This window comes from Erithacus rubecula, assembly GCF_903797595.1.
Source record: "Erithacus rubecula genome assembly, chromosome: 8".
Lineage (NCBI taxonomy): Eukaryota > Metazoa > Chordata > Aves > Passeriformes > Muscicapidae > Erithacus > Erithacus rubecula.
The window spans coordinates 28,634,426-28,655,781 of NC_136659.1; the positions used below are offsets into that span (position 1 = coordinate 28,634,426).

A 21,356-nucleotide genomic window follows, 5' to 3' on the forward strand; every position below is an offset into this window, starting at 1 on the left:
AGGAATGCAATTTTTTGAAAGGCATTGCCACAGTTTGGTTGAAGCTGTGATAAGGGCCTTACCCACTGATGGAGAGACAGCTTGGTTACTCAAGTGTCACCCCTTTTTTAGTAACCTGGATAAATATCCTCCTCACCACCAGGGAATAAAAACCATCCTTGTCCTAGGGGGTCTGGGAGGCCTCAGGGAGCCCTGCATTTTCCTCCTCTCAAACAGGCAAGAATGGAAGAGTGTTACTTTGATGTATATTTAATGTAACATATACAACAAGAGTAAGCAGGAAAATTCCAAATTTTTAATGCCCTTAATTACATTTTTAGCTTCACATTCTCTTGCTCATTCTTAGCATCACTTTGGGGTCAGCTGACACCACCACAGTGCTGGTGCCCATTCAACAGCCATGCAGATGATTTGGGATTGGACCCAGTGACTTAAAATAATTTTACTCCTGATGTAAACAAGAGCAGAATAGAGCTGTGAAGGTTTATAAATAACAAGAGCTGGATTTTGACTAAATCTATAGTATTTTTTTTCTGACATTCACCTTGCATATATTAAGACATTTCCATAAATAAGAAGGAAACTTAATAAGCCTCAGAAAGGTTAGACTGTTTCCATTGGATTTTATGCCTGTTGCATAAATCCTACCCAAGTAATTCCATACTTTGTGTGGACATAATTTTTTTACAGTATGAATTCCATTAACACATTCATGCTATATGTGCCATATATTAAAACAAGCAGCCTCCTGCACTCCCAGTAAATCATTAGCATCCATGCCTGCTTCCCAATTCCATCAGATTGGGCAGTGTGGGGGTGAGAGATGCTGTGTGGAGCCTCAGGGCAGCAAAACCAGCCTGTCTGGCTACATCCCTGGCTGTAGTGAGCTTTTCCATGATGAAAAATTACATCCTTGCTGTGATCCCATGATAAAGAGAACTAAATAAAAATTAAATAAAAAGCCCATTGTCTTCTCTTCTCTTCTCTTCTCTTCTCTTCTCTTCTCTTCTCTTCTCTTCTCTTCTCTTCTCTTCTCTTCTCTTCTCTTCTCTTCTCTTCTCTTCTCTTCTCTTCTCTTCTCTCTTCTCTTCTCTTCTCTTCTTTCTTCTCTTCTCTTCTCTCTCTCTCTTCTCTTCTCTTCTCTTCTCTTCTCTTCTCTTCTCTTCTCTCTCTTCTCTTCTCTTCCCTTCTCTCTTCTCTTCTCTTCTCTGTTGAAGTTGACACTAATAACCTGGCATGCAAAGAATTGCTTTAATTTCCAGATGTTCTGAATATCCTGAGAATTTGTAAAAGAAAATTATCCTCTTTATCCTAATCAAAAGTAATTAAAAGCACACTTAAATAGAGCACAGATCTGTGCTTAATTCCAAATGTTTTGCATGTATAAACAACAGGAGTTGTTAGTAACTCTTCAGCTCCAGAAGCAACAGCAGAGCCCCTGTTTTGCTGTCACAGGTGCTCTGCAAACACACAGTCACAGAATTTCTGGCTGGAATACTTCACCTTGGTAATGGCCTGTCCAGATCAAAACTCCATAAAATAAAATGAAATTTCATTGCTCACCACAACCAGTGCCTTGATTTAAGCACTTCTAAAAATTGGTTTACCCTGCACAACAGGAGCAGTGCTAAATGCCACAGTCTCAGTTACTTTGCCTTGCAGCCGTGGAGTTGATGCATTTCACTCATTCATTGCACATACCTATATCTTTGCCATTTTTCCTTCCTTTGGACAGAGCTCTTGGCTTTCAGACAATTCCTGCAGACCCTGCAGCAGTTGTGGCACCATAAGATGTGTCACTCAGACTGGGAGCAGTCAGGTTTGAAAACCATCTGAGCTGGAGCAGGCAGTGAGTGAGCAGACAGCAAGAGGGATGCAGACAGTCTTTTGGACTTAAGCAAGGCTTAATGCAGTTAAAACCAAGGCTTAGATGTGGCTCTTCATAATGCTGCTAATAACTAATTTTTTGGGACTTCTAGAAAGAAGTGGTCATCTCATTTTGTGGGTGTGCAGAATGAATGGTCTTATTTTCCCAGATGCAAAGTGTGATAACGAAAGAGTTGGCACATCCTTTTGGAAAAAAAAAAAAAAAAAAAAAAAAAAAGTTTATTTCTTGGGGCAGGATCCATATTTCATTTCTGATTTTGCCTAGCACTCTGCACAAAAGGGTGCCAATGCATAACAAGCTTCCTGGCAGCTACCAAACCATGCTACACTCGTGATTTAGGGATAAGTGACAGCCAGCACATGTATCTGGGTCTGGTACTACTTAGATCATTAGTAAAGGCACTGATGATGGGATAAGGAACACTTATTAAACTTACAAGCACATGGTGACAGCTGGCAGGCTGAAGGAGAGGTTGAGAAGTCCAAATAACAGTGGTAAATCATGAATTGCATGAGTAAACTAGAATTTCATTCAGATCAAAAAAGATGTGAATCATCAGAGAAAGTCCAGGGGGAGGAGTGGGAGTGAACAGAACTCTAGGGAAAAAAAGTGATGAAGAAATGTGGAATGGACTGAGCATCTGGAGTGTGGACTGACCAGGGAATCAAGATGGCAATTGTGGCAAGTGTGTGAAAGGCTGTCACAGAGAGGGAGGGAATCACCTGCTTTCTCTGTCCATGGTGGATAAGACAAAGAATTAGAGGCTTAAACTGCAGCAGAGAAATTATGGTCAGATCCTTATGCTTTTTTTTTTTTTTTTTTTTTTTTTTTTTTTTTTGTATATGGTAGAGATTATGAAGCATTGCAGCAGATTTCTTGAGGAGGTTAAGATGTTTCTATCCCTGGAGAGATTTCCATGTGCTAAACATTGACCATACCCAAAGACAAAGTGGTGGAGTACCCATCTCTGGAGATGCCACTGACCTTCTGGTACTGGGAATTACAAGAAGCTGACCTTGCAGTCAAGGTAGTAAAAAAAAAATTTAAAAAAAAAATTAAAACATCAGGTTTAGATCTCAGGTGTGGCAGATTTCTTTTGTGAACCTACCCAGAGAGACACTGTCTCAAAAGCCACCTGAGCCTAGGAATCTGCTTTCAAGGTGGCTTGTTTCTGTATTCTAGGAATTCTTGGATTTTCAGAGAAATTAGTGTCTGTTGTCACTGTTTGAAGTCACTATTGAAGACTTATTCTCAGAATAGAATTTTGGGTGTCATGTGGAATCAGATCCATAATAGTAAACTTTGTATTGATGACAATATGTGGCCAGACATGTTACTTTTTCTGTCTAGCTGGAGCTAAAACAGATGGATTTAATACTTGCTATCTACAGCTTTGTCTACAGAGCACAGTTACAAGAGTCAGTGGGCTTCAGACCTACCACACAGGGTGGACACTTCTGGCTCACAGAAGTCCATTAACTCACCCCAAGCTTTTATTCCACACCATGGGAGGTGTGGAGAAGGGCTTGCAACCCTGCTGCCCTTGGAGGAAGGTGACCAGCCGCTCCTTCTGTCATTGCCTCTCTTTCTGCTGTGTCCCTGTGGTCTGCAGTTGGCCCTGCCTGCTCAGGAGGGGATGGCTGGAGGTGAGCTCTTGGGGAGGGCTCTCCTCCTCCTTGCACCTGTTTTTCATTCCTTGACTCACTGGCTCCCGGCCGTAAGCAGTGACGTGACAGCTGAGTCACGGACACACCACCTGGATGCTGTCAGCATCAATCTCTCTTATAAGGATCATAGAAGAACAAATAGAGAAGACTCTTAGGGCTCCTCATTCGTCTTCCTGCCAGCGGGGCACCGAGCCCTGCAGTGCAGTCTCTGGCTTTGCCCAACCTTGCTCTCAAAATCCCGAGCAATGGGATTCCTCTGCCCTTCCCCAGGAGCTGCTCTGTGATTCAATAAACATCATTACCTGGCAGAGAGCTGCTTTCCCCTGATTATTATTTACCCTAAGTGTTCCTAATGTGAGCAAATAGCTTCTTACTGATATCCACACTAGAGTTTCCTTGTGAAGAAATTCAGTCAAGTTGCAAAATCGGAGATGAAATGTTTTATTTGTGTTCTGTTTAACGTTTTTAAGAATGTCCCTGCTGCATGCATTGTTGTACACAGTGGATGAGAAAACCCAGAGATGCAGCCCTATGCCCTGAAGAGCTTACACTTTTCATTTAAGCAAGATACAGTGATGAGAATGACAAGTAACGAGAAGGCAGGACAAGAGTCATACGAGAAAGGTCAGGATATTTCTAAATAAAACCTATTGCCATGCTTTTAATTTGGGTTTATATTGAAAACATTATACATGGCTGAATATTTTTGAGACAATTTCAGCATGTTTTAATCAAACATTTTTAATCTCACAAAGTCATCTTGCCTACTTTGGTTTGGTGCTTATTTAAAGCTTCATTTTTATAGAAATCTCTGTTTTTCTCTCACAGTTACTCTTTCAGCTTGGCGGGGATTTTGCAAAAACAGTTGTCACAGTTAGTCTGGTTATTAATTCCCTGGGTGTCTCAGAGGTGCAGGAGGTTTTCTGGCTGATCCATGCCACTGGACTGCTTCTCCTTGACCTTTGTCTCCAGCTCTGTCTCCTCTCTGCAACCCCCCAAACTGCCCTTACTCCAGAGGTTGCAGTCAAACCTCTTCATTGTTTGCCTGAGAGTAACAAAGCCCCTTCTCTGTGCACAGACCTTACAGCTGCCTCAGAGCAGCAGTGCTCCTCTCCTGGCCACCAATAAACCAGAGCAGAGCATCAGGCAGCCAAACCTGCCCCAGCTCCCCTGTATGCCCTCTCCAGCCTTTACCCCCCACTCACTGCCAATCCCTGCCATCCTTAGCTTTGGGTTTCCAACCCACACATCTTCCTTTTCATGCTACTTGGTTAGCAGAAGAGCACCTTTGATTTTGGGGGATGCAGGGTAAAAGCCTATCATGGTAACTCAATGTTATTCAAACAGATGTCCATTCAATGCCATCTGTCCCACCTGTGGCTTTGGCTATTATTTCTTACTAATTTTAATTTTGTCTTTGCCTTAAGGGGACAAATTCTTTCTGGTACCTGACTGCAGGCTTAGCAAACTCCCCGAGGGAAGCCCAAATGCATTTCAAAAGCATTTTTAATGTGTGTCTTTCATCCTGGTGAAACCAGCTGTCCATGCACATCAATTCCCTGCAGCAAGTTTTCCTTTCATGGAATAGAAATGTTCAGCCTCATGGTTAGGTATGGAAATTTTGCTGAATTGAGACAAAGGGTCTGCATAAATGGACTGAATTCAGTATTCTGACTTTCCAGCCTCCCTATCAACTCTTCTGAAGGAAGTCATGAAGGCTTGAGATCTGAGTCCTGCTGGGAATTTCAGAGGGCTTGGAACAGAGATGGGTGATTTTCAGCTGGAGAACCTGCCAGGGGTTTGGTTTTACGCACACACACTTTGCTGAGCAGCTTGGCCAAGTGCACACCTTGTACTCAGACGACAAGGGGAGGATCTCTTTCCTACTAGACCTCCCAAATCATGTTAAAAAATTATGCTTAACTATTACTTAATTATTTGTATTTGTCTGGAAGGCCCTAGCTCAGTTAAAAACAGATGCTTATTTGTATAGATAGTGCAGAGTTATTGCAGCAGTCACACTGGAAAAGCATTAGTTATCTAAGGAGACAAATTGAACAAGACAAATCTAGGGCCAACCTGTTTCTCCTCAAGCAGTTTGTAAACACATACTGAGAAGCAGAGAATTAGGAAAGAGTTGAACTTGCTCTTGCTGTGACCTGGATTCAGCTGGTTAAGGGCAAGCTTCATTTTAATTTACTGTGTCTAATCAAGACTTCATTCAAAGCTGGTGTTTGACAGGTGGTGATGCTCATATCCTGCCTTTTCTACAGGTCAGTTTTGTTCCTCTCTAAACCTACTCTACATCCAACTGAAGAGCTGCTCTGGGAGCAGGCAGCTCCCAAACAGCTTGGAGCTCCTTTGATGTTTCTTCCACCAGCTTCCACCAGTTTATTCCTCAGCTGCTGGGGCCAGGTATCAGCTGCTGCTCCAATACAGCTCCTGACAGTTTCCTGGGCACAGGAGAAGCCACATATTCTTGGACTAGGCATCTTCAGCACCAGTTTTAGTCATTGTCTGAGGCTGCTCTGTTCTCACAGAATTTATCTAATCTTAGATGCATTAATTTCAGGGTGTGACCCTGCTGTGAGAGAAGGCAAGGACAAAAGTCCCAGTGGGACAAAAGTGGGAAGCAAGGTTCAGTTGCTCTGACTGTTTTTTTCCAGAAAACACAGGCTGATTTCTTCTGAGTTTGGTGAATAGTACCTATTTTGGGAATAGAAAGGCATTTGGCTCTCACTGATCCTCTCCACACCTTTTGGTATTTCTCCAAGCAGTGCCCTGAAGGCAGCTCTGGGGTTTGAAAGCTGCTCTCTTGTAAACACTCAAAGGTATTTGTCCAACAGAGGGGGAGCCAGCTTCCCTGTGCAGCACGTGGATGTGGCAAAATGCAAAATGCAAATAGCAGCAGTTCACAGGGATGGATAGAGCCAGCAGAGCCCATGCAGCTGCAGGGTCTGTTTGGGTGGAGTGCAAGCTGCTCCTTGTGCAGGATCTCCAACGGCACTGTGCCAGTCCAGGGGGATGATTCTGGCTATATGAACAGAAATCTATGCATTGCTACAGCAGCTCAAGTGCCTCTGGGCTGTCACAACTCTGCCTTACAGACAGACAAGACCAGCTCCCCTCCTTGTTCTGTGTAATAAAATGCTTTTGCTGCTGTGCAGGACCTCATGTACCCACGGGGTCCATCAAATGGGAGTAGATTGAGCTTTGTGCTCTCAAAACAAGTCCTGTTGGAAACCCTGGCATAGGTCATAAAAAAGTGCACAGTATTTGTGGGGAATGATGGCTGCTAATACAATAAACCTAACAATTTCTAAACTTCTTCCCCCCATTAAGCAAAAATAATCAGTGTCATTACATTTTATATTTCATGAATGAAAATGATATTATATACATTCTGAACATTAACAGAGCTGAATTTGCTTTTAGCAAGAAATGTGTAATATATGTATTATGTTTTACTAGCTGTTGAATACATCATGTTCCAGATAGTTAATTTTGGCAATGAGAAATATCTTGTGATATGATAAAGGCAATGAAAGAAGGACTTCAGATCAGAGTGTAATGTTATCCATAACTTCCATCAATTATGAGAAAAGACAGCAAAACAAAGCTATACAGTGGGATGAATGAGGGTACTGATCTAAGGGTACTGTGCCTTTACTCAAAATAATCTTGATTTCAGATTCTTAGAAGTATCCTACCATGGCTCAGGAAGTCCTTAAGACATGGGTTGATGGAGATTAAGGGAAAATACCAGGAAACTATGAGCATGGACTTACTTTGTTCTTGGCATCTTTTGCTACATAGGGTACTGAGCTGGAATGGCTCTTACATTTTCAACCTAATGGCCAAATCCAAAAAGCTGCTAAAAGAAGGAATTAAGGCAGAATAGAAACATCTAAATCCAGCACTGAAATGAAAAGGCTGTCTCAGCTCCAGTCCAGTCCTAGAAGCACCTAACTCAGGAGGTGCTACCTTCAGTCTTCAAGTGTACAACAGTCACCTTGCACCTGTGCCTGGAACCTCCACTCCTCAGTGATCTGCATCCTGCTGCATCCTGCCAGGGTTACAGATGGTTCAGCTCTTGTTGGACTTGGAACAAACCACATGCTTGAGTTCATGAGCTCAGCTTGTGCTAAGGATGTGCAGCTGAAAAAGTAAAAAAAAAAAAAAAAAAAAAAAAAGAATAAACCTTCTGAGAGAAAAGAAAGCAAGTGCAGAAGAGTCTTTAGTTCAGCAGCTGGGACTGATCTTTCAGGAACAGGAATTGTGTCCTCCTGGCTGGAATTCACAAACAGCTTCTGGAGGAAGACTGAAACTCCAGATCAGATAGGTGCTCTCACCACTAAACTAAAAATTATACTCACCTTTGATCTTCCTCTTAGAGCTCAATGAATCTTTAATTCTTTTTATGCAAAGAAGAACAGGTTCAGCATAAGGGCATACAGTGCTATCCTCTGCTCTCTCCACCTTCTCTGGGTATCTTCCACCCTGGAAGATTTTGTAGCTCCCCAGGGAACACAGGTAGGTATTTCTCAGGCAGCAAATCAAGTTGAACCCAGATCTCCTCCTTGTCACCTTGCTGACATCCTCCCTGAGAAACACAGATGGCCAGCTGCAGCCTGCAGGAGTGTCCTGTGTTTGCCTGTGGATGGACAGACTGACCATATCCTGAAAGGTGCCTCAGCCCCAGTGACAGTGACAGCCCAGAGCCATGAGCTCCTTCAGTCATCAGATTGTTTTCTTTCTGTCTCTTGGGACAGACCATTTTACAGCAGAATAGATCCTAGAGAACAAGCTGAAGAAAATCCAAGTCACAACACCCAACATCTGGAAGTCTGAGACTACTCTCCTAGAAGACCGGGAAGAGTTTTTAAAATATGTTCCAAATCTGGTAAATTTGAAACACTGGAAGAAACATCCAACCTCCCAGGCTGGTGTCCTCACCACTGCCTTGTATGAATGTGAGTGCCTGCAATAGTTGTGAGAGGCCCAATCCAGCAGACACTCTGGAATGACTGTGGGAAGTGGATCTGATGGAGCACAGTATCTCTTGAAAGTTTCTAGCAACCTGAGGTGGGTGGGTGGCTGTCCCTTGAAGCAGAAATTAAGGAATGGAAATGCTCCATTTCTGGAGCATTCAATGGAATTCAAGGAATTCCGGAGCTTCAATGCAAAGTGTCTGGTTCTTTCAAAGTGTCTGTCCAAATCTGGGAACAGTGTCTGAACTGTCAAGTGCTTCCCTGATCAGTCAGGTTCCCATGTCCTTACACCACATCTGAAGTTTCAAATTAGATCCATACACACTTTTAGGTGCTTAACCATTGCTTTGGCCAACAACAGCAATCACCAAAGCTCTTGGTCAGCCACCATCTAATGCCAAGGTCCAGACAGCCTTTGTGTTTCACCAGGGATGCCCTGTGGGTGCCTTATTCCTCTTTGTGCTCACCCAGAGGCACCTGAGTCTTGCCAGCCCTCAGCAGCCAGCAATGGAGCACCAGCCTGACTCACTTTTGGAAAGATGTGGAGTGCCTGACTCTCAGAGGGGCTTTGGTACTTGTCACCCCAAGTGAAGAAATGTACCTCCCTGCAGGGGTGGCAGTGCCTCAGACACTGCCTCATTAGCTGATTTGGTAATTCCCTTCTCCTTGTACTGCTGTGGTGCATCCCATTGCATATGGAAAGCAGGCTCACAGCAGTCTAGTATTAAAATTGTAACCTAAGTGTTGCCATGTACCTTTTTGTGACTGTATTCCAAATTACTAATGTCGGTTCAGTAAATGCTACCAGCTGCCTCCAGGATCACAAGTGCTACGTCTTGGGGCACAAAATGCATTGCATCAGTCAGGCAGTAACTCCAGGTCTCCAGGAATATAGATCCTACTGGAATTATACATTAAAGTCACATTGTGTTTACCTTAAAGCAATCTGAGGAGGGATTAACTAGGTGATCAGTCCATCACACCACATCGCAGAGGAGTAATTCAATTATTCCCAAACAAAATTGCTAGAATTTGGCCCCTAATCTAACTGCTGATGTCTCTGTAATCTTTTCTTCCTACTTGTTCAAATGCTCAACCCTCCTTATCAAGAACAGTGCCGATTTTGTCCTGCAGAAAGTTAGAATATATTTCTTCCTCTTCTTCTGTCCTTGTTGGTCTATAGGAATAACAGACCTCATCACTTAAAATTATTCTGGCTCTGCAGAAGGGGCTGGTGAGCCTCTGTTTGGAATATAGTTCCCAGTCCTGGTCACATCATTAGAGAAGTGAGTTGCTGCAAATTGGGACGTTGCAACAGAGTCCAAATGATGCAAGAACTTAATTATTCAGAAAAGGTTTAGAAAAGCTACGGTGTGGCTGCTGCCTTTGGAAAACAGGAGATTAAAAAGCCACTTTAGGGGGGTTTGAAGAGCTCTGGGGGAATAGCAAGGATCCACATACATGGGAAGAACAGAGCGAGTGACAAATACCAGAACAAAAGGGAAATTAACAGAAGCTTAAGTAGGGATGAGCAGCGAAGCAGTGTAATTTATTTGTGAATTTATTTGTATTTAGCACAGTTAATATATGGAAAATTATACTAAAGCTGGAACAGAAACAACTATTAGAAATAATTTCACAAGGCTTTAGACACGTGTGGGGGCTTAAAATAACTCTGTGGGATGCAACTCAATTCAGAGAAGAGGAAAAGGATTTACGTCTTCCTCATAATCTCATCTCTTAAAACATTTAGCTCCATTGTGCTAAGAAATAGTTACTTTAATGTGACTATCCATACAATTCACAGGCAAAGGTATTAATATACAAAATTAATTTCCCTTCCAGCTTCAAGTATATAGATGTGGGTGAAAATAATCAGAGACACTCTAAAGGACAGGGCTAAACCCTGATCTCAGCAACAGCAGAGCAAAGCCTGAATAATTCCAAGAAAAATTCTGGATGCACGCAAGGATATAACTGAGATGAGACCTGAAGCGCTGCACTCCAGACAGAAAAACCTTGATGTCCCCTCCTTAAATTTCAAGAAAAACTATCAAAAGAGTCCCAAGTCCTTTCAGGGCATTTCCACAGTTCTTGGAAGAAGCCTGTATGTCCCTATTTGCATAGGATGCCTCCAGGCCATCAGCTTCAGCAGGCGCTGGATCAGACTGGGCGGCTCGCTCCTTCGACCTGCAGCTCTGCCTGCTTTAAGACCAAACAGATTTCCTTCAGCTCAGCGAGCCCGACGGGAATTCGCCCTTTTTACGCACCGAGGGGACACGGAATGTTGCCCCGAGGCAGTCTGTGTTATCCCTGTACCTCTCTTTTCTCTCTTTCCAGGACAGGTGCTTAACCCGCCGCTCGGAGGGACGCGGGTGAGATCCCAGCTTTCTCTCCAGGGGAGATCTCCGCAGGCAGGTTACGATGCCGGAGCTCCCGCGGTGCTACCACCGTTTACTCGGAAAATCACAGGCAATTAATCACAGTTTTCTCGCGGGAAAACCCACTTGATTTGGACCCGTCATTACGCAGGGAAACTACAGAATACCGTGCTGTAACCTAGCCTGAACTCTGCTAAAGGCATTTCTTCCTAGGGCTCCCCTTTCACTCGGCAAGCCTTTGGAAAAGCGGGAAGGGTGTAACGGGCTGCGGTGACACTTGGATGTGCAGAGGAGCAAGATGCACCCGCGATGTTGTCCCGCTCGCCTTTGGGCCGCCGAGGCAGGACGCGGGGAGCCTGAGGAAGCCGCGGGGACCGCTCTGAGGTGACCTGCTGTCTGGCCGGGGCTTTCTCGGCCCCCTCCCGCAGAAAGCTGTGCGTGCTGGGGCGGCAGGGAGCTCACCCCGCCGGGACCGGGGCTCAGGCATCGCGCAGGGGCCGTCCCGCTGCGGGCAGAGGGATGGAGGGACGGAGGGATGCAAAGATGCGGGGAGGAAGCAGTTCAGGCGGCAGGTGAACGGGACACCGCGATGCGTCCCCGACCATCCCGGTTTCAGCGGGGCGCAGTTTGGGCGGCACCGGCAGTGACTCCGCCGGTGCCGGCGGGGCGGGCGCGGTCCCCCCCGCAGCCGGAGTGCCCGGGGAAGTGCGGGACGCCCCCCGCCTCTCCCCTCCCCTCCGCCCGCCCCGCCCGGGGGCCGCGCCGCCACCGGCGCTGTTTGCGGAGAGCGGGCGGGAGGCGCTGCCGGACGGGCGCCCCGCGGACCGCAACGACGGCGGCGCCCCGCAGCCCCCCAGGCGGCTCCGCCCCGGGCCCCCGCAGGTGGGTCCGCCCTGCCCGCGCCCCCCACGTCGGGGCGGCGACGAGGGCGGGCGAGCCCGTCCCCCCTCGCGGGACCGAGGGGTAGAGCCGGGCTCCCGCCCGCCGAGGCGACGCCCCCGCGCCCGCCCAGCCCCGGCGGGCGGACGGGGCGCCGCGTCCCCTCGGAGCGGAGCGGGGCGGCTCTCGGCATGGCGGGGCTCCCGGCCGGCCGGCGGGCGGGCTGAGGCGGGGGCCGGGCGGGGAGGCGCCGGCGGCGGGGTCTCACCGCCTCTTCTTGCCGTCCCCCCCGCAGGGAGCGGCCGGCCCCCCGCGCCACCATCGCCTCGCACGGCAAGGAGGACCTGCTCGCCGCCGCCGCCCGGCTCTGGCAGCGGAGGAGGCGGCTGCTGGCCGCCGCCGGGCTCGCCCTGGCCATGGCCGTCGCGCTGCTGGTCGCCGTGCCCCTGCTGCTGCTGCAAGCGCCCGCCGACACCGGCGCCCACTACGAGATGATGGGCACCTGCCGCATGATCTGCGACCCGTACAGCGGCGGGCGGCCGCCCGGCCCCGGCAGCACGGCCGCCGTGGAGGCCCTGCAGGACCTGGGCGCCAACCCCCCGCCGCCCTTCGTGCAGGGACCCAAGGGGGAGCCGGGCCGGCCGGGCAAGCCGGGCCCCCGCGGGCCGCCCGGGGAGCCGGGCCCGCCGGGGCCGCGGGGCCCGCCCGGGGAGCGGGGCGATGCGGGGAAGCCGGGGCTGCCCGGGCTGGCGCTGGCGGGCGCGGGCGGCGGCGGGAGCGGCGGCGGGGCGGCGGCGGGCGGCGAGGCGGCGGGCGGGCTGAGCGCCGCCTTCAGCGGGCCGCGCATCGCCTTCTACGTGGGGCTCAAGAGCCCCCACGAGGGCTACGAGGTCCTCAAGTTCGACGACGTGGTGACCAACCTGGGCAACCACTACGACCCGGCCAGCGGCAAGTTCACCTGCCAGGTGCGCGGCATCTACTTCTTCACCTACCACATCCTCATGCGCGGCGGCGACGGCACCAGCATGTGGGCCGACCTCTGCAAGAACGGCCAGGTGGGTTCCGCCGCTTCCCCCCGCCCGGGAGCCCCCGGTGTCCCTCTCCCACCGTTCCCGTCCCGCGGCACCGCCGCCGCTCCCGGGGAGCGATCCGGCGGGAGCATCCCTCGCGCCGTCGGGCCGGGGATGCGCCTCCGGAGCCGCGACAAATTCCGAACTCGCGGCTTGCAAACTTTCTTGGGGAGGGGAGAAGCGAGCGCAGGGGCGGGAGGGAGGACACAGCGTAGTGGGAGAGAGAGGGACTCGGGGCATTGATGGAGCCCGAAAAGGGGTGCGTGGAGGGCTGATGGGAGGGCTGCAGAAGAGTGATTCGGGGGGCTGACAGAGATGCTGGGGAAGAGGGGCAGGGCGCTGATGTGCCCAGCGGCTGTGTTGGCAGGTGCGGGCCAGTGCCATCGCCCAAGACGCAGACCAGAACTACGACTATGCCAGCAACAGCGTGGTGCTGCACCTGGACTCCGGCGACGAAGTGTATGTCAAGCTGGATGGAGGCAAAGCACACGGAGGCAACAACAATAAGTACAGCACTTTCTCTGGCTTTCTTTTATACCCTGATTAACCACGCGTGACACGACACAACTGGCCCTGCCACTGGTGCACATGGGGCTGTTTGGCAATTCCATAACCTGTCGTGCTGCTGTTCCTGCTGGTGTCCACTGTCTCCGCAGGTCACTTTAGCTTCATTATCAGTTTGTATCTTTTTATTTTCACCCTTGTGGAAACGAAATAGAAATGAAACAAAGTGAACCCCTTCCTTACTCTCCCCATTTCTTCTGACCCCCGCACTCCCTTTGTCTACCTGAGTGTGTCACAAAAGGAACTTGGCAGCTGGAAACTCTCAAGTGGTTCCAGGAGGGTTTAAAAGATCCCAGAGTTTGGACTGTGTCACACACGGAATTTGAACAGGTCACGTTTTTTCATCAATAAGTATTAATGACGATGATGAATTTTCAGCTCAACTATTCAAAAGTGGGACTGGATCATAACTGTTTTTTCCTCTGCTGCTTTGTATGGGGTCAAGTGTAAACTTTTCTTTCTGTGCAATGCAATGCTCGTGTGAATGGTGGTGTCATTAACGTCAAACCTGTTTCTGTCTGCAAAAGAATTTGGTCGTTGACCACAGTCACCCAAATACTACATTAAATTATGTTTTTAGACAATGCCTTCTTGCTTTCTGTCTCTTCCAGTGCTACAAAGGAGCACTGTGGTGATGCTACAGGAGGGTGGGAAGTAAAGGCAGGGGTCACTTCAGTCCCTTAGGTTTATAGTAACATTTAAATTTAGGATGGGGTTCGTTGCCTAGGTCTTGAATATAGTTCAAGGGGGCTGGGAAGAAGTGGAGAGAGAGGAAAAAAGCTTCACCTTTACACAGTTTTGTGAAAATAAGGCACACAGTTGCCAAGAGGTGAAATTGGGGGTATGGAGTGAATCTCCTAAACGGATTTACTGGGTTAAAACCTGATCCAGAGGTTAGTAAAGTAAAAGCAGTGAAGGAAAAGCAGTTTAATCAGTGATTATGGAAAGCCATATTTCTGTAACATGCTTGACAAATGCTAAGAAGGAAGCAGAGGAGAGTGTTTGTTTAAACCCTGCACTTGCAGTGTGTGTATGGGTTGGAAGCTACACCTGACTGCAGGTGAGTCTGCACAGTGCCTGAGATGGGCTGGTGAGAAAGCTCGCTCAGGACTGGTGGATTCAGACCATTTAAAAGGGTTTTCTCCTGATGGTCCTCTGTAAATCCCAGCCACCCTTGGTCTTTTTCAAAATGCACATGTGTGTCAGTAGTGCATGTGGTTCTGAGCCTTTGGTGGAGGAGGTGCATTTTTCATCATCGCCCCATTTTTCATCATTTACCCTCCTCAGTTAGGGTAAATTTGGACTGCTGAAGTTAAAAGAGCTAGATTGATTTACAAAAGCACTTGCTTTAGTTTTACTGTACTGCCATTTAATTTTTCCCTCCTGAAGGTCTTACCTCCCTGTCAGCTCTCTGCCCTTTGCAGTGTTAGTGCAGCTGCAGAGAGACAGGAGCTGGTCTGGGACAGCTCTGCCAGGGCTGGAGCTTTGCCCCTGCTCTGATGGTGCAGGAGGAAAGGGAGCCACAGTCAGATGGGCTTGTTCCAGCCCCACTTTGGGGCAGCCCCATGATGACCAATTGTTAGAGTCACTCCTGTCTCCTTCCTAGTCCTCAGGGGGTGTTGTTTTCTCGTTGGCTGGAGAGGAGGGTCAGAGGGAGAAAGCAATCTTCCATCCTGTCCTCTGACAACCCCTGCTGAGGGAGGCAGAGTTCATAACCAGGTACACGTGTTGGACACTTATCAATCTCTTATGTCTTGTCGATTTGTACTTTTTAGAATATGATTAAAACCAGTGTCTGAGACCATCCAAATGAAGTATAATTGCTATGGATCCTCAATTCCCACCGGATCCGTAATCCTTTTTGACTATTCCTCCCCCCTCCTTCAATGAAATGGAGCTTAGACACAAAGCCCGTGGTTTAAATTTCAAAAAATTAAAATTGACATGCAGCAGCATTAGCAGGAGCCAGGAGGAATTCTAAGGAGGTGCCTGGGCTCTGCTTTATCCTTTGCATTAAGAAGCAATTTGTACTTCTAACAAAGACCCAACTGTTCCCCCTTGGCAAAAGGGCAATGAAGATGCCTTGCAAGGGAATTGCTGTTCACAATACTTAAACAAATTTGAATCTTAGATTTTTAAATCTGTATTCCCTGGTGGAGCCTGCTCCTCTCAATTCAAATGCAGGGCTGGTGGTGTGTGCCTGCCAAGGTGTCAGTAGCTAAGAGGATGATGGATTGATGAGGCAATGGGAAGACACAGGCTCACAGTGGCAGTTTGCCCCGACAGTGATCTATGTATCTGCACATTATCAATGTCATGAGGAGGCTTGAACCACCCTCGCTAGATGTCTCATTTTCCACTTATCTCTTATGTACTAATTATCAGGCTGGATTATTCCCCAGGATAGAAACAAAAAAAAAATTGCTCATTGCCACTCCACTGACAGTTTACACAATCGATAGAATGAACGTCTCCCTCAGCTGCTCACAGGCTTTTTTGTTTCCTCTCCTCATTGCAGGGTCTTCCCAGATTGCCTTTGTGGGGGGTTGATGGCTCTCACCCAGCATCTGTGGCTGTGGTGCTTGGACAGGCTCCTCTGTCCCAGTCAGCTTGGTGGTAGCTCAGTGTGTGGGTTGATTTTTTTCTGAAGTAACACAGGGAAAAGCAATTGGGAGATGAAAAACTTCAGTGCTCAGTGGTGCAGTTATCCAGAGAAGCAGAGGCAGTGCTGTGGATGGGGACAGGGGTCCCTGTGCTGCCAGTGGCTGTGGGTGAGAGCAGGGTCACACTGTCCAGCAAACAGCCTGAAGTGGGTTTCACCTGAGCCTTCCTGCCCTTGGGAATGTTCCGTGGGTTCTGCACGTTTCATGTCACAAAGGGAAGGGGTTGTTTGTAAGGGGTATGCCCTGTCCCCTGGTTTGGATGGGAAGAGCAGAATGAAAGTGTACTCAAGGGGCTGGCTTCAGCTTTCTCTGGGATTCCCAAATGACACTGCATCTCACACGTTACCCATTGTCTGCTCTGGAGGTCTGACCCCTCAGATGGTGTTTACTTGATGAGTTAAGGAAAAGCTTTTAACAGTTGGGTGATCAGGTGTGATGTGAATAGGGAAAGCCCCCAGAAAAGAGTGGAAGATTGGAGTTTTTAGACAAAAGGTGCTCTCTGTTTCCGTGCCCAGCCATGCACTTAAGTTAAAATCAAAATACAAAACTTAAGATTAAAACAAAAAGACAGGTGTTCATGCTGTCAAAGTAACTTTAGATACTGCCAGCAAATCCTTGACCTTTGTGCTACCAGTGTTCACCTTGACCCTTGCCCTGTGCCTAGTCAGTTCTGGCTGTGCAAGGGAGCAGGGAGATGTTGGAGCACACAAACATGGTGAAAAGGGAAATGGGGATGCTGCTGAGAGCCCTGAGGGGTTGCCAGCCTGCCCAGTCTGTGGTTGTTCCCTGCAGGAAGGTGTTCAGGTTACTCTGCTTTTCCACAAGCCAGTGCATTTGTGGCTGGGCACTTGTTTTCTTCTGTCTTGACCTTCATTGGTTTGGGGAACTCCTGGCAAGTCTCCAGGGAGATGGGTGAGGAAATCCTGCTTTGTCTGGGGTAAGAGGGTGAGCTGCTGGTGCTGAGTTTTCTCTAGCCATGGCACAGAGATGAGGAATCCATGCTGTGACAGCAGCTGGTGTTGTGTGTCCTGTGCCAGCTCTGCTGCCTCGGTGTTTTCCAGGATCTCAGCTCGCAGATTTCCTCCCTGATGCTCATGCCCTTGTGGAGCAGAGCCTGGGCTCCCTGTTCTGCAGCAGCAAGAACAGCCCCATGTTGGGTTCTCCTCTTTCCCTTTTGCTGTAAGAGAAACAAAGTGTTGCTCTTTGTGCCTCATGTCTTTACACCCATGCATTTAACCACACATTGGTCTTCATCTTGCTGCTTTTGAAATTCACTCTGGGCATTTTTCTTGGTGATTTAATGCTTGTTTATTCTTTGCTTGGCTCCTTCAGGGGCTCACAGTGCCTGAACAGGTTTAATTTGAGAACTCAAAAAGTATGGAGGATGGATTTTGGTGATGCTCATGTGTTCTTTTTCTGTTTATGCCATAGACTAATTATATTAAAGGGTTTGTGACAATAGGGACAAAATTGCATATAAATCTATTTAAAATCTGTGTTAAACACATTTCTTTTTGTAAGATGCTGGTTTTTTCCTTTTAGTGATTGGACTGAACTCTGGGAAAAAAAATCCTGGTAAAATCATGTGTCTTAGTATTGTCTCTGGGATAAAAAAGCCTGTCAGAATAAAATAAAGACTAACTGAATCTTCACTGACTTTGAGACTGCAAGAAGTTTTGTCCTTTTTAGTGTGGAAGCCTACATGATGCAGAGACTTGGAAGATTAATTACAGACAAGAGAGGTAAATTGTTACCGTGTGCACACCCTGTCAGTTTTGGGTGAGAGCCTGCTCTCAGCTGGTTTCTCCTTTAATGGCAGAAAGAGGTTCAGCTTGTTTATAAACTGAGGGTAACATGCAAATGGGGGACCCATTTCTCTAGACCAAGCCTGTGCCAGTCCAGAAGTGAATCCCTTGGTCCCAGAGCAGGTGCCACAGCAGTGGTGGAGGAGATGCTTCACTATTTCTTGAGCTCACTTGCTCTTGAATGAGCTTCAGTTTTGAAGGTTGTGGGGGCATGGCAGCAGGGGCATTAAAGACCAAAGGGACTGAGCTCTTGATTCCTCTGTGTTTAGGAGCAGTTTGTTAATTGCCTCAATGGTAAATTGCAAAGAGACCAGTAAAGGGCAGGGCTTGTTCCCTGGATCAGCCAGGGGAACAGGGCATTTGCTGCTGAGTAGGTGACATGCTAAGGCTGGGGTGGGACTTGGTGTCCTAGGCTTGAACATGCATTGGAATTCCCCTTATTTCCACCTGCATTTCAGGCTGGAGCCTTGAGAGCTGGTGGTTTCAGGTGAAAAGCTGAAGGGTACCAAGCCACTGATGTGTCCTGGTTCCTGCCACAGAGTGCTCAGCAGGATCTCTCAAGGTTTTGCAGAGCATAATTCAGAGGGAGCTATGAGTGATGATCCTGTGTCCGTGCAGAAAAAGCCACAAATGCCCACAAATTGGCTCCTTCCAATTACAAAGTAGCCTGAATTAACCATTCAGCTGTGTGGCACAGCTCTGTTTATATTCTGATAAATGCAGTGGATTTTCTTCACCGGAGCTGATGGCATATCCCTCTCTCTGTGCATTTGCTCCCATTTTGTTTTCTTCTGGCACGAACTAGGGTAGAAACAGAAAAGGCCTGCTTGATCTCTGTGATCTGCTGCCCTATTAATGCAGGATTATTTCCTGCAGTGCTCAGTGAGCACGGTGACACAGAGAGCATGGCTTGCCTGCAGCCTTTGACTGCGCTCCCCCCAGCGAGGGCACATTCACATGATCCTTCGTTTCGCTTGCAGCTGCCAGATCATGTCTAGAAAAACAAACAGAAAAAGTATCCAGCCCCTGTCTTGAATGCAGCTGAAATGTTTTCTTGGTGACATTTCTCTTTGTCAACAAATTGCTTATCATTTAAGTGTTGTGTTGTGATCCCCATCCCAAAAAGGAGAGGTCTGCTGCTGAGAAGGGGGGGGAGGGATGCCCAGGAGAATAACTTGTTTGAAAATGCAAGCACAGGCTTTATGAACAATGATTCTTTGCTGGATCTTAGCTCTAAGGTGCAATTTTGGTGGTATGATAATGCAGAAAATGTCTTAGGTCCTTGGGGAGGAAGCTGCTTTTCAGGTGGTGTCTTGCTCTTCCCTCGTTATTGTAATGCTGTTCCTGCAGCTTTGTGTCACTCATGCTGTGCTGCAGCATGTGAATGCTGGGGGTGATGGAGATCAGATCCAGGTGGATCTCTCTGTTTTGTTTTGGTATACAGTTGAATTCTTGACATTTGCTTCCTGTTCTTCTAGCACCTTATTTTTCACGGAGCTGTGTTGCTTGGGAGCTGGGAGCCCAAGGGCCAAAGTTTGCTTCCAGGTACACTTATGTGATTTTTTTTCACACTGGAGTCAGAATCAATCCTTAAGTACATTACCTGTATCTTCCCTCAGATTGCCACTGTGGCAGCTGGTTAAGTAGTGTTTGGGCATGTAAGATGAATCTCAGTTTTTGTACCCTGGAGGTGGAAATGGTTCAGTTCCTTTTTTGGTCCTGCCCAGTAAACGTCACTATGTAAATGCCTTTCAGAAAAAAAAAAAAAAGCCACCCCAAGAGGGCAGGGCAGCTTCTGCCAAAGTGTAGCAACCTGCTGAGGAAGGAAAGGTGTCAAACACCTCTGAAGTTCAGCTGTTCCAAGCCCCTGCTGAGTGCATCCCTGCAGTTGAGAGAGCTGGGATCATAAACTTCAGCCTCCCCTCTCAAAAGGCGAAGCATCCTTGAGGAGTAACACTGCTGCTATTTATCAATTTGTGTGAGAATGAAGCCTGAATACTATTAGAGCTGAAACACTAATTAAGCCAATAAATTCCTTTGTCTTTTTGGGTGTGTTTGCAATTGATATGCAAAATCCCATTGATTCCAGCAACTCCATAATTCACGGTGCAGTGTTATTACATATTGACAGTGTACCCTGTGAAACATCCAAAAGACACTGCTGTGCATAGTAAGAATCCTGCTGTGATCCCAGGTAAAGTGTTACAGGCTGGGTGAGTCACAGCACTCCACCAGCTTCTTCCAAAAGCTTCTCTGTCAGTGGAGGGGGTATGAAGACCACACAGAAATGTGTCTCTGCTGAGCATATGCTGTGTCTCAAGGGCTATTTGCACTTTATATTGCTTGGAAAAGAAAAAAGGAAAGATGTTCCAGCTGATCCTAAAAAAAAGGCTGAAACTGATGCAAATAGATCGTAAAGGAAATATGTATTTCCATTCAAGCAAGGCAGTTCTTTAAAGCTGCCTTAGCTTTAATTTGCATCTGATGGGGCAATCTAAATAATCTTTCCTCAAGGTTTGTTCAAAGCTATGAGACTAGAGACTGGGCAGAAAGGCTTCTGGGAGATGGAACACTTTCTCTCTTCCAGGGGAACATTGTTTTGGCATCCTAGGACAGAAGAAGAGTCCTTGACCACTGAACTCTCCAGTGACTCTCTGCCTAGAATTGCCTTTTGCAGCATCAGAATAAATTCTGCCCAAATATTTTTCAGCATCCTTCCCTAAAGCAGCAAAATCAGGAGGGCATTGTAAGGGATGATTGACTCTTAGTCTCAGAATATTTAATTGAGAGTGCTGCCTGCACGAGGCTTTGTTGCTGTTTTTTCTTACATTTGGACTCCTACACATCCCTAGGTCTGAGGCAGCTCTGCTCTCAAGTGGAAGGGCTCAAGAGGAGGGGTGTGGTTTGTAAATACTCTTCATGGGGTTGATCTGATCTCCATTGGAGCAGGTGGGCAGGTGCTCGGTGGCTTTGGTGAAATAGGATCCAGGTTAAGCTTAATCTTGGGCTGGGTTTTGTGGTGGTCTTTTTGTTGCTGTTCTCAGTTCCCAGGAAATTATTTGATTTGGTCTTGGCATAATCAATAAACCCCTATATTGATATGTGCAGCCTCTGGAGCAGAGTGTGGCATGGGTGTGCTTTTAGTTCAGAACAGCACAAATCAAATACACAGTTGTTGAATTAATTTGTGGTTGGTGTTTTCTGATAACTGCAGCTCAGATTTGCTCTTCCTGTTCACACTGCCATAATTCCAAAAGAAAAATTAAAAAAAAAAAAAGGAGGCAATCAGGGTAAAACTGGAGCAATTGTAGATGCATTTGATCCCTATGTATGCAGAGGCTGTATGACAGCTTTAGAGAATGGAAGATGAACAATATACAGGATGCTATCTCTGATTTCAAAGAGAGCATCTTTGATTTCAGGCACAACGATAAAGCAGAATTCTTGA

The 21,356-nt window shown here is 47.4% G+C and overlaps 1 protein-coding gene across 4 annotated transcripts in view; it reads left to right on the forward strand.

Annotated features, from left to right (window-relative positions):
• Positions 1-17,376, forward strand: part of C1QL2 (complement C1q like 2) — a 34,182-nt gene extending 16,806 nt beyond the window's left edge. For 3 of the 4 annotated variants that reach the window (XM_079310530.1, XM_079310531.1, XM_079310532.1), the window contains 3 exons: positions 11,141-11,311; positions 12,102-12,861; positions 13,244-17,376. In XM_079310530.1, coding sequence (XP_079166656.1) covers positions 11,226-11,311; positions 12,102-12,861; positions 13,244-13,423 — 1,026 coding nt within the window. In that variant the 5' untranslated portion in view covers positions 11,141-11,225 and the 3' untranslated portion in view covers positions 13,424-17,376. Of the gene's footprint in view, positions 1-11,140; positions 11,312-11,791; positions 11,810-12,101; positions 12,862-13,243 lie in introns of those variants that run through there. The other variant, XM_079310533.1, reaches the window with a different exon arrangement.
• The last annotated feature ends 3,980 nt before the right edge of the window (positions 17,377-21,356 follow it).